The sequence below is a fragment of the Leptodactylus fuscus genome, chromosome 3 (assembly GCF_031893055.1).
Source record: "Leptodactylus fuscus isolate aLepFus1 chromosome 3, aLepFus1.hap2, whole genome shotgun sequence".
NCBI classification, from domain to species: Eukaryota; Metazoa; Chordata; class Amphibia; order Anura; family Leptodactylidae; genus Leptodactylus; species Leptodactylus fuscus.
The window spans coordinates 135,143,691-135,170,634 of NC_134267.1; the positions used below are offsets into that span (position 1 = coordinate 135,143,691).

Genomic DNA, 26,944 nt, shown 5'->3' on the forward strand with positions numbered 1-26,944 from the left:
AGAGTACGGAACTCGACCAATCAGCGCTGGCTCTGCTGGAGGAGGCGGAGTCTAAGATCGCTCCACACCAGTCTCCATTCAGGTCCGACCTTAGACTCCGCCTCCTTCGGCAGAGCCAGCGCTGATTGGCCGAAGGCTGGCCAATGCATTCCTATGCGAATGCAGAGACTTAGCAGTGCTGAGTCAGTTTTGCTCAACTACACATCTGATGCACACTCGGCACTGCTACATCAGATGTAGCAATCTGATGTAGCAGAGCCGAGGGTGCACTAGAACCCCTGTGCAAACTCAGTTCACGCTAATAGAATGCATTGGCCAGCGCTGATTGGCCAATGCATTCTATTAGCCCGATGAAGTAGAGCTGAATGTGTGTGCTAAGCACACACATTCAGCACTGCTTCATCAAGCCAATACAATGCATTAGCCAGTGCTGATTGGCCAGAGTACGGAATTCGGCCAATCAGCGCTGGCCAATGCATTCTATTAGCCCGATGAAGTAGAGCTGAATGTGTGTGCTAAGCACACACATTCAGCACTGCTTCATCAAGCCAATACAATGCATTAGCCAGTGCTGATTGGCCAGAGTACGGAATTCGGCCAATCAGCGCTGGCTCTGCTGGAGGAGGCGGAGTCTAAGATCGCTCCACACCAGTCTCCATTCAGGTCCGACCTTAGACTCCGCCTCCTCCAGCAGAGCCAGCGCTGATTGGCCGAATTCCGTACTCTGGCCAATCAGCACTGGCTAATGCATTGTATTGGCTTGATGAAGCGGTGCTGAATGTGTGTGCTTAGCACACACATTCAGCTCTACTTCATCGGGCTAATAGAATGCATTGGCCAGCGCTGATTGGCCGAATTCCGTACTCTGGCCAATCAGCACTGGCTAATGCATTGTATTGGCTTGATGAAGCAGTGCTGAATGTGTGTGCTTAGCACACACATTCAGCTCTACTTCATCGGGCTAATAGAATGCATTGGCCAATCAGCGCTGGCCAATGCATTCTATTAGCGTGAACTGAGTTTGCACAGGGGTTCTAGTGCACCCTCGGCTCTGCTACATCAGATTGCTACATCTGATGTAGCAGTGCCGAGTGTGCATCAGATGTGTAGTTGAGCAAAACTGACTCAGCACTGCTAAGTCTGCATTCGCATAGGAATGCATTGGCCAGCCTTCGGCCAATCAGCGCTGGCTCTGCCGGAGGAGGCGGAGTCTAAGGTCGGACCTGAATGGAGACTGGTGTGGAGCGATCTTAGACTCCGCCTCCTCCAGCAGAGCCAGCGCTGATTGGCCGAATTCCGTACTCTGGCCAATCAGCACTGGCTAATGCATTGTATTGGCTTGATGAAGCAGTGCTGAATGTGTGTGCTTAGCACACACATTCAGCTCTACTTCATCGGGCTAATAGAATGCATTGGCCAATCAGCGCTGGCCAATGCATTCTATTAGCGTGAACTGAGTTTGCACAGGGGTTCTAGTGCACCCTCGGCTCTGCTACATCAGATTGCTACATCTGATGTAGCAGTGCCGAGTGTGCATCAGATGTGTAGTTGAGCAAAACTGACTCAGCACTGCTAAGTCTGCATTCGCATAGGAATGCATTGGCCAGCCTTCGGCCAATCAGCGCTGGCTCTGCCGGAGGAGGCGGAGTCTAAGGTCGGACCTGAATGGAGACTGGTGTGGAGCTATCTTAGACTCCGCCTCCTCCAGCAGAGCCAGCGCTGATTGGTCGAGTTCCGTACTCTGGCCAATCAGCACTGGCCAATGCATTTCTATGGGGAAAAGTTAGCTTGCGAAAATCGCAAACTGACAGGGATTTCCATGAAATAAAGTGACTTTTATGCCCCCAGACATGCTTCCCCTGCTGTCCCAGTGTCATTCCAGGGTGTTGGTATCATTTCCTGGGGTGTCATAGTGGACTTGGTGACCCTCCAGACACGAATTTGGGTTTCCCCCTTAACGAGTTTATGTTCCCCATAGACTATAATGGGGTTCGAAACCCATTCGAACACTCGAACAGTGAGCGGCTGTTCGAATCGAATTTCGAACCTCGAACATTTTAGTGTTCGCTCATCTCTAATAGTTAACCATTTACATTATATTATGTATTTCTTTTGTAATTTTATCAGCTACTTCAAAGATTACTAGATGATCGCAAACCGACCATTGATGTCATTAAGCGCGAGGGGGAAAAGATTGCCGGTAGTGCTGACCATGCTGATAAGGATAAAATGCTGAAACAACTCAGTGCCTTAGAACGTAGGTGGGATGAACTACTGAAGAAAGCTGAAATACGGTAAGATACGTATTTATGTAACCATTGCAATTTCTGGTTAGCAATGACATGTCGGCAGAATGAAGCAAACACAGTCCTGGACAATGTACAGTATCAGGCTGGAGACTCCAGAGACCGCAAAAAATTATTGAAGAGAAAAATCCTACATGGGGGACTTTTTTCTCCACCACTTTCCATTTCAACACAGTGGGAACCCGACAGACTCCATTATAATCAGTGGAGTGTGCTGGGCTCATTGTGTAAGCCCTGTTTTTTTTTTTTATCGCAGACAACCTTTTTAAAAATGACAGTGTAACAGCTTTCCCCTTTGCTTCACAGAAGGTATATACTCACCCTATATTGTACAGCAGCAAGGTTAGGTCATTTATAATTTTTTTGCAATGCTTTGCCAGAAAGGGAATACTACCTCTGAATTTTCTAAGGAACTTGCAGTCTTTTGCAGCCATTGTTTGTGTTTGTATCAGTTAATGTAGTCTCCATAACCAATGGCTACTAGTATGAATGGACAGGACAGGATAGGGATGAATAGATTTAGCAGCTTGTGCCTGATGTACCTAGGGTAGAGCTTTTGTGATCTTGTTATTCTCATGTGTTCATGTTAATATTTCCTCCTGGTATTGTTATTTTAATGTGTACTTATGTCGATATTAAAGTGTAAGCACTGAGAGAGGTTTGTTTTTTTGTTTTTTTAACAGACCTATAGGATTAAGCCATAGATTAAACCCATCTGTTGTCTGCTTCCTCCATGCTTATCCTTAGCTTTAGTTATTAATACTGCCATGTAACTGTTTTACTTTATATGTGGATGGAAATATTTCTTTGGTGAACAAAGATATCCTGTTGTTTATCTTTACAATGAAGATTCTGATGACCCTGAACAGATATTTATCCATATATAGCACTATGGAAAAAAAATCCATATTATCCATAGCAAATCATGTTAATAGTTTAATTCTGTAAAGCTATACAATTTTCTAATATACTTTCTGTATCATTTCCACTTTTTTCTTTCTGTATCAATCACTGCTTGCTGTCATTCATTCTGCTTACTTCCAGTGGATAGAAATCAGTCCATGCTCATGCAGTGGACACATGGCTGCGCAGTTCGTTACCAGGCAAAGACCTGATTATTGTGCTGTGACTATAACAAGCTGTGCACCTGTGTATCCATCACATGATCATGGACTGTATATCACATGAACACATTTTCATCCACTGAAAGTAAGCAGAATCAATGACATCCAGGCTGTCACAGTTCCACATTCTGGGCACTGAATTAGGGAAAATACCAATTTTGATTTTGCACCATCAGCTAAGCAATTCTTTTTGGAAAGCATCTCTGGGGTCAAAATGATCACTAATCCTTAATACATTTTGATACAGTTTTTGATGGGTGCAGTTTCCAAAATAAATCCAATTCTTGGTAGTTTTCACTGCATTGGCACCTTAGGGGCTTTGCATATGTGTCATGGCACCTGAAAATGATTCTGCCCTCCTAAAGCCTATTAACACATACTATACATTTATGCAAAGTTGTATATAACTGGCGGTACACTTTAACCACTTCCGGACCGCCCATACACTATATACGTCCAGGAAGTGGTTGCCTTGTTCTGACAGGACGTGCCGGTACATCCTGTCAGAACACAGCTATTGCATGAGATCGTGCAGCTGCTGAAGCTGGGAGCCGACTGTAACTTCAGCCGGAGCTCCCAGAGAGATGGCAGGGAAGGTTTATTACCATCCCTGCCTTCTGGATTGCTGTGTATACGGCCGCCCTCTGACCCGGCGGTCACATGATCCGCCGGGATCAGTGTCTTGCAAGAGCTGCTGGGTCCTACAGGACCCAGATCAGATCTGTATACTATCTATACAGCGTGCAGGAGGCTGTATTCCTCCTACAACTGGGGCTAATGTGCAGCCCCAGTTATAGGACTAATCAGCCTCCCTAACAAAGAAAAGTGATCAGATGTCCCCAAATGTCTCTTATGACCTTATGGGGACACCATCTGAAAAAAAAAAATATAAAAAAATTAATAAAGTTTAGAATTTTTTTTTTTTTTTTTTTTTTTTTAAAAAAGTAAACTAATAAGTAAAATAATGTGGCAATAAAATGCCATTATTAAAGGTTATAGCCCCACCCCCGATGACACCATATAAAATAAAAATTACCGTAATGGAGAGGAAAAACTATTTTATAAAGTTTTTCAGTGGCACTTTGTGTTATTAAATAAAATAAAATAAAAAAAAAAAGAAAAGTGAAAACCAGACACAATTTCCCTCCTATTTTGTTTATATTTTCCCAGATATAAAAAAAAATTAAAACATATTTGAAAATAAAAACACCATAAAAATAAAGCCCTATGTATCCCCGAAAAAAGATGCAGAAATTAGTTGAATGAGACGTATGAGAAAAATGTTACAGCCCTCAAAACCGCACATACAAAATAAACCGAAAATGTGTCTGGTCCTGGACCACAAATTGGCCCAGTACTAAAGTGGTTAGTGCTGGTCTTGTGCAAGAGCTTCACCAGTTTCTTTCCCCTGTGGAGTATGCACAGTATCCTATTAAAACAGGAGATGACTCAGCACCCTGTCAAATGATAAAAAAGATTCAAAAATTATCTTCAGAGATGTCCCCTGGATCAACACTGTAGGGATTGTAGGGTTATAGGTTGGACTTGATGGACTAATGTCTTTATCCAACCTCATCTACTATGTAACTACGTCCTCTGTAACCATATTTGTCTGCTAGTATATGTTGTCTGAAAACTTTCACATTGATAAATCTGCCCTGATATGTGAGGCCAGTGTCTAAACGGATTAAATAATAGTCCCCTAAAGGAATGCCTTTAAGACATTTTCTAGAGCAGAAGTGACCCACTCTGTCCTTGTAAAACTGAGGTGCATGGAAAGTTATGTGCTCTCCTTGAAGTAACTTTGTGACCCAGCATTGACAGACATAGAAGCCAACACTGCACATATTTCTTATATTAAATCTTTGAGGGCGATCACTGCCGAACATTTAGTAAAGCCCAAGTAATTTGAAAATAATTCATGATAATTCCACTTCCATATCTGTGCATTAAAGTTTATGAACTTTTGCTGCACTTTTACACAAAAGAAATTTTCATATTGTTCTATTATGCGCCAAAAGAATGATAACATTTTATAGAGGGAAACAGCAGGCCAGTTCAGGAGGGCAGCAGCGGAGGTGCAGTACATGCTTTTTCTGCTGTAATAATACTCTGAACCCACCCAGGCTGTTTATTTAACATTGTAATTGCATCTTGCGGCTCTGGTTTTTCTCTTTGCTCCAGTGATGTCATCAGATTCACTCAATGTAATTACTACACAGCCATATTATTTGTGCTAGGACGTAGCACACACCATTACTGGTTTATGCTTAGGTCGGTAGCCTGTGGTTGGGTAAAGGAATTCTAATTATGTTACAGTATTATAGGGAAAGTGAGTTTTGGATCATTACTTTGACTTCGCTGAATAAATGCTTAAAAGAAATCTGTGAGGCTAATTTACATAGATCTTTATAGACTAGGGGTTTAGTGTCCCAAATCGTCCTGTCTTCAATCCATCCATGCCCACATCTTTAAAAAATAAACATTTGTATATCAATGTACAACATATATTGACAGTCAAGGCCAGCCCTAGTGTGCTATACTAACATATGTAGTCCTGTACAGGGTGTTGATAGAGGGATCTGGGGAAGTGTGTATATGTATATATATATATATATTTATATTTTTTTTTTTTTTTTTTTTTTTTTTGTCAGGGTCTGGGGTTGCTAGGTGGGGTGGCATAGACACACAAGTCCAGTTTCTTTTAGTCCAAAACAAAGGTAGAGTTTATTTTCACTCAAAAAGGTAGTGCAGCAACAAAAGGAAACAATACAAAAATAAATGCCCGGCTAGGCTCTAACTAAACATAGAATAGGTTACCTCACCTAGAATAACAGGAAAAGCCAGTAGAATAATTCAGGACACAGCTCCAAAAATATGACCTCTCTGTCAGCTCTCCAGCCAAGCTCTGCCAAAGTGTTGGAGCTGGCTTCTTAAGCCTCCTTGACGAGGAGACTCTCTGCAGCTGAGTCGCTGCCAGTACATCCCCAAAGTGTGGACTGGAGGGGGGTGGAATGACAGGTCCCACTACCAAACCTACCTGTCATTCCTAAAAATCCAGCCCAGTACTGAGCATTTACCAAAATGCTCAGCAGACGAAAGTTGTCTGCTGAGAACAAACATTCCTGGAGTTTTCTCATCTCACCCACCTGAGTAGTCTGGGTGAGATGTACACCCCCTCCATTACCTGACCAGTCATCGACTTACAATATATATGCAAATAGCAGCTATAGAGATACTAAATAATAGCACGAAGACTATAAAATACATGGGTAAACAGATAATGTCTACTTAGGCTGGGTTCACACCTGCATCAAACCCAAAGCAATCTCAATACCAGATAAAGAACAAAGATACCCACAAAAACTCAAAGCACCAACTAAGTATCAATGTATAAATAACACAAAAAATTTTTTTGGGTTTTAAATCTAATTTTATTATTACAAAAAAAAATTTAAATGTAAAGAATATTGGTATCAGGAAAACACAAACACATAAAAACATTTAAAAACAACAGATGTCAAACAACAAGATTGGAGGTCGCATTGGACTGAGCAGCTCCAGCAGGTGCATAATCTGCTAGTGGTGTAGGGGATGAAAACAGCCACAATTAATGTGTGTATAGAAGGGCCCTGTATTTTGTATATATAAATGTAAATAGGCTCCTATTGCCCACAATATCACAAGATCAGGGCACTTAATTGAAAAGTATCTGTAGCATTGCAAAAATCATACCCACATAACCACTATATAGTTAGAGCATATAAGGTAACAGAAACAATGTAAAGTTACACACACATGCCAGTATTACATGAGCCAGCCTACATAGGACAAAAGATGTAAAGCATATACATAAACCACTGCTCACCAGCTGCGACCTCCACTCTGAGCCCCGACGGACCGTTTCGTCCCTGCTTCTTCAGGGGGCTACCTGTGTTTGTGTTTTCCTGATACCAATATTCTTTACATTTAAAAAATTTTTTGTAATAATAAAATTAAATTTAAAACCAAAAAAATTTTTTTTGTGTTATTTATACATTGATACTTAGTTGGTGCTTTGGGTTCACACCTGCGCCTGGATTGCTTTCAGTGTTTTCACGATAACTTGCGTAAGAATCAGCGCTGAAAAAAAGACTCCCATTGACTTCAATGGGTTCCGTTTTCCATGCAGGACCCGCTAAAATCAATGGAAAAAAAGCCTCTCATTGATTTCAATGGGTTCCACGTGGAAAAAGGAACCCATTGAAGTCAACGGGAGTCTTTTTTTCAGCGCTGATTCTTACGCGAGTTATCGTGCCAGAATCAGTGCCATTTCACTCTGTGTGCAGGGGCGGATCCAGGGCCGGGCGAGCCGGGCAACCGCCTGGGGCCCTGCGCTTAGCGGGGCCCTGCGGCCCGGACCTAACAAAATGGTCCCGGTCGGCATGTCCCGATTTCAACTCATGACACTGGGGTGGATGGAGGGGGGGAGAACGGCATGACACTGGGGCAGATGGAGGGGGGAGAACGGCATGACACTGGGACAGATGGAGGGGGGAGAATGGCATGACACTGGATCAGATGGAGGGGGGAGAACGGCATGACACTGGGGCAGATGAAGGGGGGAGAACAGCATGACACTGGGGCAGATGAAGGGGGAGAGAACAGCATGACACTGGGGCAAATGAAGGGGGGGGAGAGCGGCATGACACTGGGGCAAATGAAGGGGAGCTTTGACACTGGCTGCCTCTGATTGGAGCTCTGAATCACAAGCAGGTAACCTATGCTTGACACTTTCCTTTTGACATGACATAGCCCAAATAGACCATCAAGCATTAAAACTAACTGCACATGTTACTCAAGAATGGTGGGGGCTAGAGAAAAAATTCCAACTGTGCTGGAATCAGTGGAGCTGTGTCTATTAACAGATGCTAAGAATTTTTTTTTTCTATGTAGATTGTGAGTCCCACATAGAGCCCACAATGTACATTTTTTCCTATCATTATGTCATTTTTGGACTGTGGGATGGAAATTCATGCAAACACGGGGAGCTCATACAAGCTTTTTTGACCTTGGTGGGATTTGAACACCAGGACTCCAGCGCTGCAAGGCTGCAGTGCTAACCACTGAGCCACCGTGTGGCCCCCCAGATGCTAAGAACTTGAACTGGTGGAAGTGGTTTCAATCATGCTCCACTTTCACTTCTTTCCTCAAGGTTATGCATACTAAACGGTTAAAGGGACACTACAGTCTGAAAACCAAGTATAAGATCAAAAAGCTGCAAGGTCTCTCGCTATGTCTGCGGAACTAACTGATAGCTCTTAGTAGTTTAGCAGAATTCTTGAAGATACAGATCAGGCAAACCCTGCTTCCTTCCTATGTGCAGTGCCATTACTGGCTGAGAATCAGTGGCATGACTTCACAGGACATTTAGGTCGGGCTTAGCATTTGCATTCAGTCTAATGAAGTATGTAGTACTCAGCAATCCCTAATACAGCATTACTTGGTATGCTATCCAGCTATCCTATGCTAATATATATAAGAGTATTCAAAGTGAGCAGAAAGCTGGTGATAATAATCAGGTATTCTGTAATTCCTAGAGCTAGCTCCCTAACAGCACAGCGACTAGCCTAGTGTCCTCCAGGGATCATGAGGATAGACAATGGAGCACTGAAAGTGTTTCAAAGCCTGGCATTATCGCCAGCGATCTCATCAGAGGCGCTACTACAAAAAAGAGTGGTATGACCACTAACAAATGGCTAAGTATTTGAGTACACTGGTGAAGACCCTCCCGCTCACCGATGGCCTTAGGATAAGAGTTGCTACTAAATTTAAGTAGTTTGCCTGAAGTAAGATAAGATAAGATAATCCTTTAATAGTCCCACATTGGGGAAATTTCAGCGTGTTACAGCAGCATAGTAATACAGATACAGGATAATACAGAGTAATATATTACAGACGTAGACATAGATAAGCTGAGAAGAGAAGATATGCTAGGAGTCCATGGCATCTAAGGAAAAACAGAAAAGAGGAAGACCTCATGGTCATCGTCATAATCATTTAGTTCTCTGTGCGGAGTGATCTTCGTTTGGTCTGATGTAGATTATAAAGCCTGGTCGCGGTTGGAAGGAAGGACCTGCGATAGCGCTCCTTCTCACACTTGGGGTGAAGCAGACGGTCGCTTACAGTGCTGCCAAGTCCCATCAGGGTCCCATACATGGGGTGGGATTTGTTCTCCCGCATGGAGGTCACCACAGACAGTATCCTTCTGTCACCCACCACCTGTACTGGGTCCAAGGGGCTCCCCAGGACAGAGCTGGCCCTCCTGATCAGCCTGTCAAGTCTATTTCTGTCCCTGGTTGATATACTGCTTCCCCAGCAGGCCACACCGAAAAAAATGGCTGAGGCAACCACAGAGTTGAAGAAGGCCCTAAGAAGTGTCCCCCGGACTCCGAAGGCCCTCAGCCTCCTGAGCAGGTAGAGTCTGCTGTGGCCCTTTCTGTGTAGCGCCTCCAGGTGATCAGCCCAGTCTAGTTTATTGTTGAGGAGCACACCCAGATACTTATAGGTCCTGACTATCTCAATACATGTTCCTTGGATCTCCACCGGGGTCGGAGCACCTCTCCGTTTACTAAAGTCCACCACCATCTCCTTGGTCTTCCCAGCATTAATCCTGAGCTGGTTCTGCTGGCACCATTCAACAAAATCCCGGTTTAAGTCTCTGTATTCCCTATCGTCGCCATCAGTGATAAGGCCGACTATAGCAGAGTCATCGGAGTACTTCTGTAAGTAACAGCTGGATGAGTTGTGCCTGAAGTCAGCAGTGTACAGTGTGAAGAGGAATGGGGCAAGAACTGTACCTTGTGGTGCCCCCGTACTACAGATCACAGTGTCGGACACACAGTCCTGGGCTCTCAGTATAGTATACATATGAAGTATTGCAACTGTTAGTGGCTACTTTTATATCTTGTAGAATGAAGGACAATTGGGGGGGTTGAGAGAGCTAGTGGTAATGAGCAATTATTTTACCCTATAACTAATTCCCCTTTCCTGTTATGTCCAGATCCATAATATACATGGCATGATGCACACTTATAATATTTTTTGGAGTTTATCTTTTTAACGGTATTAATAAAGATAGTGGTTTTATATACATCCTTTTTGTTAGGGTCGACTCTCCTAGCTTTTTGTTTAAGGACATTTCTTTTATATTATATAAGTTAATTTATTATTCAGCAGCATTGCCCTACTACAGCATTACCTAGTATGCTACACAGCTTTCCTGGGGCCTGAAGAGTACATTTGACAAATTAGGGCAATTGTGAGGTCTGGTATTCAGAATTCCTATCCATTGGTTGTTACTCAACTTTCAAAAGCTCATGAAAGATAGACATGTATAACATTACAGGGATTTAGGAAAGAGGGGAATTATAAAAGTATAACTACACATATATGGCATTCAGCAGTTTGGGGGAGTTGAGAGCCATACTGGAGCCATACTGAATGGTATTGTTTTCACGGTCCATATGCTACTGTTTGCACCGTTACTGCTGGTACTAGTGGTACTACTGTATTTATTTCAGAGTGTCAGTTACTTGGGAGATTCCAACAAAATGGCCACACTCACTGCATAGTCATAAAGTGTGCAGTCTAAACCCAGCCCTCTCCTGGCATACAGTGACCATAGTTGTAAAATACCAGTTCTGCCCAAGGACCATTACGCTACGCACATTCCTTTTACCTCTAGCAGAAGAATACTTAACTTGCTTTTGCATTAAACCGTTTTAGATTGCTTTCCCAGTAAGTTCCTGATGCTTTTTCTGATACAGACACAGTAATATACCTGTGGCTGATTCCCTCAATACTGTCACATGTACTCAGCTACCCATGGTTATTACTGATGTCGAGTGATAGCCCATTCACTGAATTCAGATGTAACAATATAAGATAAAGACAAAGAGACATTATTTTATATATTCTTAAAGGGAGTTTATCACCTCAGGTATACTTCCTTTAAATCTACAAATATGCATGTAACATATATTTCAAATCTAGTATTTAGTAGTATTTACCCACATTGTGTTGTTTGCATTTGTCTGCAATATGGCATATTGGAATCTGTGCTAGGTAAAGAGGTTGATTTACTATATGCATGGCTCAGCTCATTGAAAGTATAAAGTATGCATTAGTACTAATAGCGTGGTGCTTTACGTGTTTCAGAAATCGACAGCTGGATGGTATATTAGTTGTAGCTAAACAGTTCCATGACACACTGGAACCTTTGTCTGATTGGCTGAGTAACACTGAGAAGAAGCTTGCCAACTCGGAGCCCATAGGAACACAGACGCCTAAACTTCTTGAACAGATTGCCCAGAACAAGGTAAAACTAAATATATGTACAATAAGCTTAATACATGTGCTGCCTTTTGTTATGCATTTTTAAAGCACCACATACCACAGTACAATACCAAATATGTTATACACTCCCTTAGTGGTACCCCTACACACTTTGTAACGTCCCATATTGGCCCCTATGGTTTCCGTTACAAATTATCCAAAAATTTCAGGTTCAGCTGCCTATAAAATTTTTGGGACTCACCACTTCCAAGCCATTATTATATTCTGGAATCTCTTCAGACAACAAAATATAATGGCAAGGGCCCAGGGGAGGTGATGAAACATAAGCAGCAGTGCAACTCAACTCCACTGGGCTTCAGTCTTCAGGCCTCTTTTGGTCTGAGAAGTCATGAATAATGTTAGAGACCTTAGCCATAATTTCTGCGTCATGACACATAATGCTGCCGTTATAACCCAATCACAGGCCTCTGTGATCATTCATGACGTCTCTGAGACCAAAAGAGACCTAAAGACTGGTGCTGAAGCCAAGGACAGGTGAGTAACAAAGCTTGAAGAGACCCCAGATTATAATAATATCAGTTCCATTTAGGACGTGTTCGGTCTGATCAAAACCACTGAGCTAATTTCAAGGTTCACCCAACAAATATTGTCAGGGTCACCCACTCAGGGACTTGATAATCTGCCCTCCGAAGCGAGATGTGGCCCTGTTTGCGACTTTTGCAAATCAAGTAGATAATCTGACAAATTGTTTATTGTGACTTATGGATTCTTATATACATATTCACCATGGCTGTGATCATCAATGCACTGATAAGGGAGGTGGCTGGCAGAAAGAAATCAGTTACAGAACAGGAAGCATAAGCACAAAGGAATTTTTCCAAGAATAGATAATAACAGGGAATATTTAAAAACCTCAAAAGAAATACTTTTAAAATATGTTTAACATAAAAACTTTGTCCTAAGTATTTTTTTTCCCACTGCAAAGGCTTAAATGAACAGTATGCATGTTCACCTCTGTTTGCTCAGGGATCGAGTAGAGAGTCTCAGTTTAGATCCCTGGTGTCCCTGATCTTTGGCCTGCTCCAGCCAAGCAGGATACTCTGAATACATCAGCAAAGACTGGGATTGATATTTCTTTTATTTTCACCTCTTTATTTTTACTCCTTTAAATAATAGGTCATTTCCTGGTTCCATGTTTCCCTATAAAGCATGTGCCTTCTTACATCCCTTAGTGTAAGTTCGTGGATTGTTTACTGGGCGCACCAACAAGTTCTATTTTTTCATCATAGTCACACATCAGAAGATTTGATCACTGGGGTCTGAGTGATAAGATATTCACTGATCATTAAAATTGAGCAGAAGCAGAGGTGAACCCTGTGCTCCTCCATTACTATGTGGCTCTTCTCTGAGAACAGAGCCAGAGTGTACGGGTTCATAAAATGTCCATGGACTTTCTAGGAATCTGTACGCTGCTTGATCAAATAGCTGATCAAAAATGAACACAAAGGAACTAAGGAACACAGAGCTGCTATCTCTTCATCTAAGCAATCTGTGATGATCTCAGCACCCAGACCCCTATCAATCCAAACTTCACTGTCACTATAACCTGTCAGAATGTGGTGATTTGACATGGGTATAAAGAAAGCCTTTCTAGAACCATATATCTTTTTGGTATTTTGCTTGGTCTTTATGGTGCCTCAAGAATGGATAACTCTGCCTGTCTTTGCAACTAACATCCTTTGCTCGTTCCCTTTGCAGACTTTTTCAGCTAAAGAATTTTAATCTCGGTGCTGTCTGTTTGATTTCACAAGTTAAACATGAAGCTCCTTCTTTCCTTTCTCACCTCCTAAATAAACTAACAACTCTGCTGAGAGAACTTTCCATTCCTCATTTGCATTGTTTCTTTTGGCCACATTTTTCCTTTGTTTTTATATGTATTTTATTTCACTTTCATCCCCTCATTCAGGCATTACAAGAAGACATTACAGCTCATAACACAATCTTGCACCAATCTCTGAGCATTGGCCAGTCTTTAAAAGCCTTAAGCTCCAGGGAAGAGAAGGAAATGGTTCAGGAAAAATTAGATCTTTGCCAATCCCGATTCATGGAGATACAAGAGAAATGTAGCAGGAGAGTGGAACTGCTGCATCAGGCACACTGCAATGCTCAGATATTTGGGGATGATGAAGTTGAGCTAATGAACTGGCTGACTGAAGTACATGACAAGCTGAGCAAACTGTCTGTCCAAGATCACAGTACAGATGTACTCACAAGACAACACACTGAGCTGCTGGTATTTTATGTTTACCTTTGTTTTGTTTTTTTGCCTCTCTTCATATTCATGTATTATTATTATTTTATCACAATTGATACTTTTTTTTGATCCATCAATCCTCTGGGAGAAGGAAGGAATATTGTACACTTTTTTTTACAAACTCTAACCTATTGTAGATTTACATTTTTAATTTTTCCTTAGACAATTTGATAAGAGAGGATTTCTATCTATTTAGGTTATTTTTACTCTGTGTTCTTTAACTTTTACTGTGGGAAGTCTTTAAGGATATTTTGCTGGAATGTATGCTCTGGATGCTTCTGGATTATTTTCCAGGATTATTGTATTTTATTTTTTTCACTTTAGGCTGGGGAAGGTGAAAAAAAACCATACCCACCTGTCCCCGGTGCTCCGGTATCTCCCAGTTTGGTCCAGCCCTGCTGCTCCCTTGTTTTCTTCCATCAAAAGTCCCCACCACATATGACCACTGAGGTCAATCAACGGTCTCAGCAAAGGACACTGAACGTCACTAACTGAGATCCCGTGTCCTTTAGTAAGGCCACTGCTTGGCTTAAAGGGGTATTCCCATGTACATAATTATTTGTAAATTTGTAGATAATTAAAAGTTAAATATTTTTGCAAATATAGATAATTAAACATTTTGCAGAGTTTTAAAGAATTTCTCTAAATATCTTGTGGTCACATTCTGTTGTCTTGATCGGTTGCCAGTGGATACGACCATGAATTTAGGAACTTTCCAAGGTCAGAATATCAGCCATGATTTCTTTATTGTGGCCAGGATATCTTCTGATACATGTGGTGTCCCTGCCTGATAACCCGGCTACAATAAGAAAATCATAGCTGGGTTACTGACAAGTCCCAGACCATAGAAAGTTTCTGCATTAGTGGTCGTAACCATTGGCAACAGATCAAGACAACAGACTTTCACCACTAAGATAGAGGATATCTTTAAAACTTTGTAGAATTTTTAATTACTTATATTTGAAAAAATGTTTAACTTTTAATTATCTACAAATATAGATATGATTATGTACATGGGAATACCCCTTTAAGGAAAGGGACACAGGACATCACAGCCAGCGAGGACTTCTGGCAAAAGGAGACAGCGGAGCAGCATGACCAGATTGCGCTTGGAGGCATCGGAGCATCCAGAGACAGGTGAGTTATTTGTTGTTTTTCACCTTCCCTGGCCTAATTTAAATTTTATATATATATATATATATATATATATATATATATATCCTGGACAACCTCTTTAATGTCAGTTTATAATTTGTATTATGTACTGTATAATACCTTAACATAAATGATGTTATGCCACAAGTTTTGGAAATTTGGTGGACTGCGTTTTTACAACATAATTTTTGGATTTTTATCTGATAGCTGCTTCAGGAAGACATTTTGCTGAGAAAACAAAATGTTGATCAGGCCATCCAGAATGGATTAGAGCTACTGAAACATACAACTGGTAGGTTGAACAGTTTTACCAGGATGATAATGGCAACAACATCTAGGGTACAGTATGCAGCATGTGTAGAATATTCCTGAAGTTTATATATTCCATAACTTCTTTTAAACATGAATGCTTAGGGGCAATGTATGCCATTGTTTGCATATACAGCAATATATATTAGGAGCATTTGTCAGGGGTAGTTAAGTATTGAGAAATACTCCCCAAGTATAGCATACCTCTGATATATACTATAAATGCATTGTGAATGCGGTATTAGTTCATATAGGCAGCAACTTCAAGAGAAAAAAAAATAAGAAGCAGCTGGGTCCTGGAGCCCTAGTTCTCATAAATCTGCAAATACATCACGAGGGCCCAGCCATTCTATATTTGGCCAATTAATAATTTTAAAAATTCTCAATTGGATGTTGAATAATATCCTTCAATTATTCACTCCTTCCCTGTTCCTATAGGTAAACCATAGAGGGATGGTTTTAGTTACAGTGTGACATCATAGACAGTAACTATTGTCATCCTTGAGTGAACACATGTCAAACATGGTTTAGAAGGTCATGAATCTTTAGCATATATATTTACCAAGTTGTGTACGCCATAAAACTTTTTTCTTTTTTTGTCTGATAAAGGTGATGAAGTTGTCGTTATTCAGGAAAAATTGGATGGAATAAAATCAAGATATTCCGATATTACAAAGCTCAGTTCTGATGTTTCCAAAGTGTTAGAACAGGCATTAAACCTTGCTACAAAGTTCCATTCAACACATGACGTGCTGGGTAGGTGGCTGGATAAGGTCGAAGTACAGCTGAATAGCTATGAAATACAGGACCAAAATGCCGAAGATATTAATTCTATACAACAAAGAAAGAAGGTACACTTGTCCTTTCTTTTATTTCCAGTGTCTGTAGGTTACTAGTTGTAATAGAGGGGTAATACATCTCCTTAGAAAGACTGTCTATGCAAGCTTCAATACCATTGATCATTATCAGTATAAAATATATGTCTTTTATTCCTTTAAAGGAACTTCTGGTAGAGGCCAGGACTAATAAAGAATTGCTGGACTCCTTGAATGAGGTTAGCAGCTCCTTGCTAGAGTTGGTGCCTTGGAGAGCCAGAGGTGGCCTTGACAGAATGGTAACAGAAGCCAATGAGCGTTACCGATCAGTAAGCAACACCCTGACACAAATGGTGGAAGAAATCGATGCTGCCAGGCTACGATCACAGCAGGTACAGAAAAACGATTCATTTCTCTAGACTATAAGAAATGTTTAAAATAATAATAATAATAATCCTGCTGATTCGATATGGCGGGACAGCAAAGCCAAGCTTGAAAAGAATTGTAAAGTCTGAGATATTTAGAAGCAAGGCATAGCTAATCTGTATATTGTGAGCACCATCTGGCGTGATTGTTCACAAATCATCCTAAAATAGCATGCCTTCCCAGATAAAGAAATAAGAAAGATAACAGCTATGGTATACTACTACTATCACTCTACTAATCCCATATCTAAAAAACACATGGGCCTCCTCCTTTAGAATTGCCAGAGGTTTTTACAAACTATTCAGTTGACAGGAATGGGATTAAGAGCGTCTTGCACCTGTTTGCTTTGATTAATCCATTGTAATACATAAATCCTATCTCCATATAAGTTACAGGTTTAATGTTTATTGGCTTACTGGATCATTTTTGTCACGTGACCGTTAAAAGATTACGAATCTTGAAAAATTCTTTAAAATCGTGAAAATTCTTGAAACTCTTTAAATGCTTTAATAAATGGCATAATTTTAAGTTGTGGATGTATTTACAGTTATTACAGGGTTTTTAATCAGAATTGCCGTGGAATTTAGAAGACTTGTTGATCAGTGAAAGTACATATAGAGAAGTCGCAAACATTAAAATATATTTGGATCGTGTTAGTCCAATCCATCTGCAATGTTAGCTTGTGCTGCGGGAAATTGATTTAAATTGCTAGGAAATGCCTTTCTACTCCTTCACCTGTCACCCCTGCCCTCTTCCTTCCCTGGTGTTTAATATAAAAAAAAACATTGCTGTAAGTGGGATGAATTACTGAACAGAATCATAGCAGAGCTATTAGGTACTGTGGCCCGCTATGATTTATAGTCAATATTGGGCCGCCAATATTAGTGGCCCAATTGCCACCACAGGGAATTCTATAGACTGTATACTCAGAGGCTCTCTCCGCTTTTTAAATCTCTATGTGGATAAAAATATATTCTTTATATGTTTCGATTCATTTCACTTATCAGTGGTTCACTGCGCCATCTTGAGCGTATCGTCATAATATTGAGACATATCTCACTTCAGGTGTTCCTTCACTTTGAGAACACACAGTAGTTGTCCCTTAATATTGGGTGGTTATTAGGGGACTTTCCACTAAATGGGCATTCTCTCTCACCGTTTCTTTATAATTGTGGCCAATTCTGGCATTTTATTATAACAATGAAGGTTAAATATTAACAATACAGTTTCATGACCACTGTTTTTCCCTTCTTCCTGTTTCTTGCCATTTAATTTCCTGTTATCCTGTTGGCGGTGTACATCATAGTGGTTTAATTTAGGAGGGTCCAATTTTTTATATAGTTAGTGACGTGACAATGTGAAACAATGATGTCACGGTATGGGGACAATAAATACATTAGCGGCAGCTCTGCTGTGATGGTTTTTTCCCCGTTGCCACCAGTGTACACAACTTATTGACCTCTACTATGACATCATTGGTTCAGCTCAATCTAATGTGAGACTACTTGAAAGAATAATAAGCATGGTTAAAATAAGAATTGTATCCATCAAACTGTCAAAATGAGCTTTGATGTTTGTTGGAAAGGAAAACATTCAAAGACTTGAAAAGAAATGGCGCAGTGTGTTCAGATTACACTCCAGACTACAGATACAAACCCATTGACATGTCCTTGAAGGACACAAAGATGTAAATCACCACAAGTACCATGATCACTGCAGATGACAGGCAAATTATGACAGGAGAACTTTCATCTCTTCTGGTCTGAATACTCCGAATTGAGCACACTCAGACCTTATGGTGAAAGAAGTCTTTATGTGCAGCAGATTCATGCTATGTAAAGTGACCACATAAGAGTCGATGGTTTTCCTCTGTCATTCTCTATTAATACGATTTTAGTATTTAGTAAGACTATGTAGATGAAGTATTAGCAATCATGTATTATAGATAAATTTGTAACATCCTACAATTCTTCTTCTTTATTGATCGAAATAAATATCTAAACATCTGTCGTTGATAAGCAACAGACCGGCCATGTTTACGTCCAAGGGCGGATTTGGCATTTCTGGAGTCTGCCTAGGTTATGCCTGGGACCCCATACATTTAGGTGGATTGTTTGGTGTATAACATGGCTCCTGTTTATACCACTACTTACAGTGGACCAGTCACACTCCTGACATGTTTGTTTCAGGAAGCACTCTCATTCCGTACAATAGAAAATTTATGAGTAAATTGACAACTATTTGTGGCTGTTTATGTGAAAAGGGCCCACATTGTCGATATGGAGTTCTTGGTATCATTGTAACGGTTATGGTGTAACATTGTCCGAAACAGCAAAAAAAATTTTATTGAAAGCACAATTGACATATTTTTAAATAAAATTTTTGCATAAAACAAAATTGTGATTTTTTTACCCAAATATGTTTTGGACTATTTTCTCTATAATTAGTATCGACGATCTGGGCCCTTTTCACGTAAACAGCCACATTTATTCTTTGGTACTGTAAAGATTAACAATCTTGGTTATTTTTAGGCAAAGTGTTTTGTCTGGAATGCTAAGTTTATCCTCTAATATCTTACTTTTATGTTATTTTTTTTGTTTAATGAAGCAGGGCATGTGCTTTACATAGTGTTAATTACAAATGGAAGGGTTAAAAATAGATGGTGTTTATTTGGTGTGTTCACATTTGCATAGTTTTAGCAGCTTGCTTTTAAGCATCTGGCGCTATGACAGCACTGTTCTTGTAATGAAATGTGTTATTAGTTTATAGCCATGAAGAAAGTCTTATTGCAGCATTATGTCATGTAATCACATTTATATGGTTTCAGTTTGAGCAGGCTGTGAGCGCGGAGAGTACATGGATTGAGGATACTAAAAATAAGATGATGGCTCTCGGTCACATTAGGCTTGAGCAAGACCAGACCATGGCTCAGCTACAAGTTCAAAAGGTAACAAAATGTGCTTAGGATTTAGGGTGAATAGCCATAGACCAATGTGAAATTATTTTACGAGAACTGATAAATCTATTTCTTTTTTATAGGGATTTACTATGGAGATTTTAAGGCACAAGGATACAATAGATGAACTAGTGAAATCAGGACATGAAATTCTGAGTTCATTCAGTGAGGATGAGAAGCAAAGTACACTGGTATGTTCAGTTCTTCAAACTATATGAATATTCTCATGTTATTGTGCAAGCCATCACATCTTCATGATCTGGGACACACACAATGCTTGTCAATGGAATTTTTACGAGCTCATTACACCATCCTTTTGAGGACCCAGACTTTGACATGATGATGGCACCCTGCCTCAAGAAGCTCCAGAAATGTCACTTACTGCTTACATAAATTTTACATATCTTATTTTTTTCATTTACACTTACTATATCATTTAAAGTGGTCATAGGCCTTCAGCAGCTCTCAGTTGAGAGAGTTCAGCTGAAAGCTGTTCTTCCATACACATCCATGTTAAGTTGGTTTGGGACAAGTAGAAGAGAGAAATATGCTGCTGCTTCTTGTGGTAACTTACCTCCCTTGAGAAAAAAGGATTGGTTATTCAACATGCCTTATCTGATCCTTTTTTCACAACATCTGTTGAACAAACATTGACTAAACATCTAAGGCTCCATTCAGATCACTATTTTTTACATCCGAGTAGATCTGAGTGGAGCCTAAGACCTCATGCAAATGACCGAGTGTGCATCCAACGTTGGAACAAGTTTGCAGCTGAATACAGTCAAATTACACAGTGTCTTCCATGTGCATTCCGTGATGCATTCATGTCTATGGAAGCTTCTAATTCATTCTGTTCAGATGAAATCATGAGTGGAATGAATCCAAAGCCCCCATAGATATAGATATGAATGTATAATGGAGTGTCATCCGAGTGCCTTAAACTGCCAGCTCAGTCCCATATTGGATGCACACTCAAACATGTACATGAGGTCTAATACATATGAAGAGCTCAATGGAAAAATGGCCTAAGTCCACATTTTGTCATATTTCAAATTATTACCTAGAAAGCTTCTTTGTACCTCGTTCTATGCATTGGGTTTACAAGGTACCTAGGATTAATGACCTAAGTCCATATATTTCAATGCAGAAGAATTTACATTCAATGGAATAATGGCCTAAGTCCAATACAAACTTACTTACTTCACTCTCGTTGGTCATTTTTTCATTGAAATCGTGACTTCCGGTCTGTTGTTTATATTAGTGTAAAAACTTTGTCTTATTGTTTAAAAGGCTCTAAATCGACTTTTGCACATATTTAGCGCCGAAAAGGGAGGCAGGTAATTATTATTCTTCATCGTTTAATAATAGTAGTAATTAATTAATAATATTAAATAAATAATATTTATACATGAAGCTGCATTTTTTTTAATAAATAATACAATTTATGATTAGGATTAACGGTGTTCATTAGCTGATTACATTGGATAGATATATTCCACAATAATGCCCATTTGCTTTAGGCTAAAACTTTAAATTTCGTTTTTCTCACAATATTGATTTTTGGACTTAGGCCATTTTTCCGTTGAGCTCTTCATATGTATTCATTGGGTTTCTTATCCATCTCTTGACCTTGTAGGTATAAGATTTAGTCAGTGGTCAGTCAGTCTTTCTGCTACTGTAATGACTGGTCAGCCGCTACTCATTCATGAGATTACTCATGAAATTAAGTTATGACAGAAGTCAGTTATCGGTTGCTTGAATGTCACCAAATTTATGGATAAGCAGTCTACCAGTTATCTCATATTGAAATGCCAGCTCTGCACATAAAGGCCAAGATCCTGCCATCTATACTTTAATCTGGATTTATCATTTCATAAGTATGTACTAGAACAACAGAACAAGGATTCAGGCCTTTGTCAAAGTGATTTTGCACTTTTGTCTTTCATTTAATATGAGCTTTTCTTAGTGAGGAACATGGCATAATGGAATAGGTTGGTCTGTCTTGGATGTGTCATATCTAGACTTTGCCAGTGAGCGTTACAATAAATTTGCTGCTTGTTATAGGCCAGAAAGCTATCACAAAGTATCCTGTCCAACCCCGTCATTCTTTTAGTAGTGGTGTACTAACTGAGTCTTGCTGTCCTGTCGGTGCTGATTTTCAGATGCAATGATATGTCCAGATGTTACACTAGTTTATGGCAGGCCATCTTTTATATTGCAACCCTCATAAATCTTACAGACAATATTAATAAGATGTATGTGAAGCACCATGCCAGAACAGCTTACATTTTATGCTTTGATGCAGATTTTGTATTGTTGAGGTTATGCAATGGGAATTCAGTGCAGTATATTGGAAAGATTCAATTTGAATGCATTACATATCACTATCAAATTATTTACTTCTAGATGTATCTAGAACAACGACTTATGCTTGTATCTGTATCAATTTCTATAGGACAAGCTCACAAACCTAATGAAGAGTTACGACAACATCTGTCATTTGAATGCCGAAAGGAACCTTCAACTGGAGAGAGCCGTGTCCTTAGTGAACCAGTTCTGGGAGACATACGAAGAACTTTGGCCATGGTTGATAGAAACAGAGAAAGTAATCTCAGAATTGCCACCACCTGCTCTAAATTATGACACATTGAGAGAGCAGCAAGAAGAAATCCGGGTAAGAACTGCCGTTTATAGGCTTAGTGACCAGAGAGAAAACTGCAAGATTTCTTCATGGTTCTTTCCAAATATAGATAGTGATATGGAAATAAATAAATCTATGTGTATATATATATATATATATATATATATATATATATATATTTATATTTAATAAATTATTTGATATAAACAACAGGTCATTTACTGGCAGCACATTCCCTTTATTATCATGACATTATGATTGTCACTAATCTTAATTATTTTTGCTGGTTATGATTTGTATTAGATGTTATCAGATACTACCAGTTATAGTTTCTGGTTGATCTGCAAGGAAAAGTAGTCAGTCATCATCTAATAAAGAGTTAGGGAGTTGACGTTAGTAGACTACGTAGGATCTAGACTCCATTGTTTGACTTAATTATTTCCGACAGCCTTTTCCCTTTATCTTACTTAGCAGGATGACATTAATGTAGTTACAGATTCCCATCAGTAAAATTGCAGCAGGGTAAAATCTGTGTATCTGGTACACATCTAAGATAATAACACGCTCACTGAAAAGACTAAAAGCAGATCAAAACAGAGCCATAGTCAGCCCTGTCTAAACACTGACCACTGACACCGTATGAACAATGTCGGTACCTTCATTACAAAGGGGAGGGGATTAAGAGATTTTGGAATGACAGCTGGTTGCATTGAACGTCCAAGATATTGCCCCATGTTCTCTCTCTTGATCGTCATTGTAATTTAAATTTTGTCCTACTATTCCAAAATAGAACTATTGAACAATTACAGTTATAGATTTTATTGACATCTTTGCAAGTTTCCTTGTACATTATGCAGTATTCATTATCAGCAAGGCTACAGAAAATTTAAAGGGGTTTTCTCATAGATTTGCAAAGATTATCCAGCAGATAGCCCATGTAAAGAAGGGAGGAATGTGGAAAGGCAACATGTATACCACAGGGAATTGCTGCTTATGAAATTACCTAATACATTATTTAATGTGAATGCAGAAGTAATATGTTTAACTATGTGGGTCAGACCAGATCCATCCATAATCACTTCATATTTCTATGCTAGTTAAGAAATTTTGAATAACAAGGTGCAAATTAAATTTACTAATAGTAACAATTTCTCAACATCTGAAAAAACAATTAGCTCTTATTTAAGTTGGCTTTGTATAGAGTGGAAATACACCGACCTTCACAGCATCTAATGTTTCTCTGTCAGGATGTCATTCCACAGCAGTTATACTGTTTTTGTCCATGTGTCACATAATAGATGATACTGTATAACTTGTGAGGATCACAGGCCTTGCTTTCTCTGCCACGTACAGCCTCCGATCATTGCTTTCAGCAGACTCTTAATTGCATTTCACGTCTGCAGTTTGTGTACAGATAAGGGTTGTAGATATTACGTTCTGCATCATCGTACTCATCCTTTTTTCTTAACTGCCAGCTAGTGTCAACTAGAGGCATTGTTCTGCCTTGGAAATTCTGTATTACACTAAATATTTAGTATACCTCAATTTTCTGAATCATATTTGGATGAAAAACAGCTGCTGGTTCTTTTCTCATTGCAACACTATAAACACTAAATACAGTACCAGGGAAGGACATTCTGCATACCTGCCAAAAATCAAGGTGCATCATTTGTCTGGCACACAATTGGTACTGAACTTGTGCTCCTTATTTTGGCAAGAAAGGCCCAGGCCTCTTCACTTGTTTCTTTTAATAAATACTTCCTATTAAATTCTAGAGCAGGGGTCCTCAAACTTTTCAAACATGGGGCCAGCTCACTGTCCCTCAAACCATTGGAGGGCCGAAATAAATTATATTATAGATTATATTCTCCACAGTAGCGCCCCCACCCAGAAATACATGCTCCACAGCAGTGCCCCCCACAGTATTATATGCTCCACAGTATGCCCCCCCACAGTATTATATGCTCCACAGTATGCCCCCCACAGTATTATATGCTCCTCTGTATGCCACCCCATACACACACAGAATTATATGCTCCTCAGTACGCCCCCTTCCACACAGTACTATCTGATCATCAGTACACCCCCCACACTGTATTATATGCTCCTCATTACGCCCCCCTCCCCCCACAGTATTATATGCTCCTCTGTATGACACCCCCCACACACACACAGAATTATATGCTCCTCGGTACACGTCCCCCTCCACACACAGTATTATATGCTCTTCAGTACACTCCTCCTCCTTCAGACTGCAGGTGTGATGACTAACGTCATTTGTATGTGCTGAAAGCTGAGGACCCCTGTTCTAGAGCATCATTTATTTTCACTTCATTATATCAATCCTTCATTATTCTTCCTAGTGCAGGGGCACAGTATTATGCCACTATAACCCAGAAAACTATTTTATTTTAATATTCTTTTTATTTTTATTCACTGGAGAAATAACAGAGGAATGGCACAATTCAGTACTTTAAGGGTGCATGCACACTGAGTAACGCCGGGCGTGTATGAGAGCCGTACACGCCGGCATTACAGCAGACTGCCGAACACTTCCCATTCACTTCAATGGGAGCGCTCGTAACAGCGGCTTTTACGAGCGCTCCCATTGAAGTGAATGGGAAGTGTTCGGCAGCCCTGCTGTAACGCCAGCGTGTACGGCTCTCATACACGCCCGGCGTTATGTAGTGTGCATGCACCCTAAGAAAAGGTGTTATTGAAATATTTTATATGTAATTGAAGTATCTGCTAAAACAAATAGAACAAGCAATAAGCCTTGTCTGAATTTGGTAATGAAGCATAGAAAGGGCATATACTGGTTATTGATACTCCACCCAAAAATTTTATGTGAAATTTCCTTTTATATCAAATTGTAGTGTAGCTGGCACTTCTGAGCCTTTTCCATCTCTTGGCTCTGTTAAGCTACACCTCAGCCTTGTGTGCCAGTTATTATCTTCATACAAATAATACGATCACGGGTTGTGCTATTATATTATTTTCATTATTATTAGTTTATGGAAATGTTTTTGCTTCATCAGTGTTTTTCTTTTCCCACTCTACATAAGCTAACATTATAAATACACTGATATATCTTGATACCCCGCCTGCCTTAGACGTCTGCCTTTTTAGAGAGCTTTTTGTTTAGATTTCTTTGCCAGCTGGAAACAGTAAGAGTGCATAAACCAGACATGCTGGGGAGTGTGGTACTAAAACATTGTTAACCTGTTTATATTTTGTCATAGCAACTTCGGGAACTGATTGCTGAGCACAAGCCTCATATAGATAAGATGAACAAAACTGGACCACAGCTGCTGGAACTCAGTCCTGAAGAAGGGTTCTTCATCCAGGAGAAATATATAACAGCAGATACTCTTTATAGCGATATAAAGGAGGTTGTAAAAAAACGTGCTATTGCTTTGGACGAAGCTATTTCACAATCATCACAGGTACCACCTAAAGTTTCATTCCTAATTTTTAGTACAAAAAATGGTGCAAAAAGAGTAGTCAAAATGTACTATTCCATTTCTAGCAATCTACATTTAAAAGGCTTATTATTGAAGACATAATGTCACTTTTGCTAATGTGAGCAACATTTCATATTTGTGTTAAAAAAGAAGTCAGTAAATAGAACACATTTACTCGACTGGAATTCACATCACAACCACTGGCTGACCACAAAAATAGTGGAAACAACTCCAAACAGAGTATCACAAAATCTTTGGATATGCTGAGTCAAGAGGAAAGAAAGGAAGGACAGATCTGTATTCCTTAACATATTTGTACCTTGGTTAAGATTACAAATGTGCTATACACATTCTAACAGCATAATTCACAGCAAGCAAACCAGTCTTATTATGTCTCCCACTTGTTGTGGGTATCATCTAGTCTGGGAGTAAAATTTGATACATGAGATTGGATTAAACAAAACAGAAGAACACTTTTGACCAGCACAGGAATCTAAAAGGACTTAATTGCTCAGGCCCAAAGTGTAGTGGAGGTTACCTGTAATAAACTGGATAGCAGGGCGTTCACTGGTGGAAACAGTGCTGATACCCCAGCGAACACCCTACATGTCCTAGTAAGCTGGCACATTCTGGAATGCTGGTAGAACCCCAAGCAGGGCAACAGGTGGTGAAAACAGGATCCTGAGAAATGCACATGTAACTTAAATATGCTCTATATGTTTAGCTACTTGGTTACCATTGTAGATAAAGGAAAGTAGAAGTATTGTAACTGTACCTTTGCAATTTGCTTCCTAGTTCCATGACAAGATTGACCCAACACTTGAAAGCCTAGAGCGAATAGCTGAGCGCCTGAGGCAGCCACCTTCGATCTCTGCAGAATGTGAGAAGATCAGAGAACAGATAAGCGAAAATAAAAATGTTTCTGTTGAGCTAGAAAAGCTTCAGCCTGTCTATGAAACACTTAAGATGCGGGGAGAGGAAATGATTGCTCGCTCAGAAGGTGCTGATAAAGACATCTCAGCCAAAGGTAATCCTTTGCAGAAGACAGGAACCATCCTTAGCATTCCCAAGAATGGGAAATTCATTGTGCATTCTTT

At 39.8% G+C, this 26,944-nt stretch overlaps 1 protein-coding gene across 3 annotated transcripts in view; it reads left to right on the forward strand.

Moving 5' to 3' along the window:
* Nucleotides 1-26,944, forward strand: part of DST (dystonin) — a 397,510-nt gene that overhangs the window by 332,598 nt on the left and 37,968 nt on the right. For all 3 annotated transcript variants that reach the window (XM_075268370.1, XM_075268369.1, XM_075268371.1), the window contains exons 64-74: nucleotides 2,128-2,294; nucleotides 11,630-11,789; nucleotides 13,734-14,060; nucleotides 15,444-15,528; nucleotides 16,155-16,396; nucleotides 16,546-16,752; nucleotides 19,614-19,733; nucleotides 19,826-19,933; nucleotides 22,198-22,416; nucleotides 25,626-25,829; nucleotides 26,643-26,874. In XM_075268370.1, coding sequence (XP_075124471.1) covers nucleotides 2,128-2,294; nucleotides 11,630-11,789; nucleotides 13,734-14,060; nucleotides 15,444-15,528; nucleotides 16,155-16,396; nucleotides 16,546-16,752; nucleotides 19,614-19,733; nucleotides 19,826-19,933; nucleotides 22,198-22,416; nucleotides 25,626-25,829; nucleotides 26,643-26,874 — 2,071 coding nt within the window. The remainder of the gene's footprint in view (nucleotides 1-2,127; nucleotides 2,295-11,629; nucleotides 11,790-13,733; nucleotides 14,061-15,443; nucleotides 15,529-16,154; nucleotides 16,397-16,545; nucleotides 16,753-19,613; nucleotides 19,734-19,825; nucleotides 19,934-22,197; nucleotides 22,417-25,625; nucleotides 25,830-26,642; nucleotides 26,875-26,944) is intronic.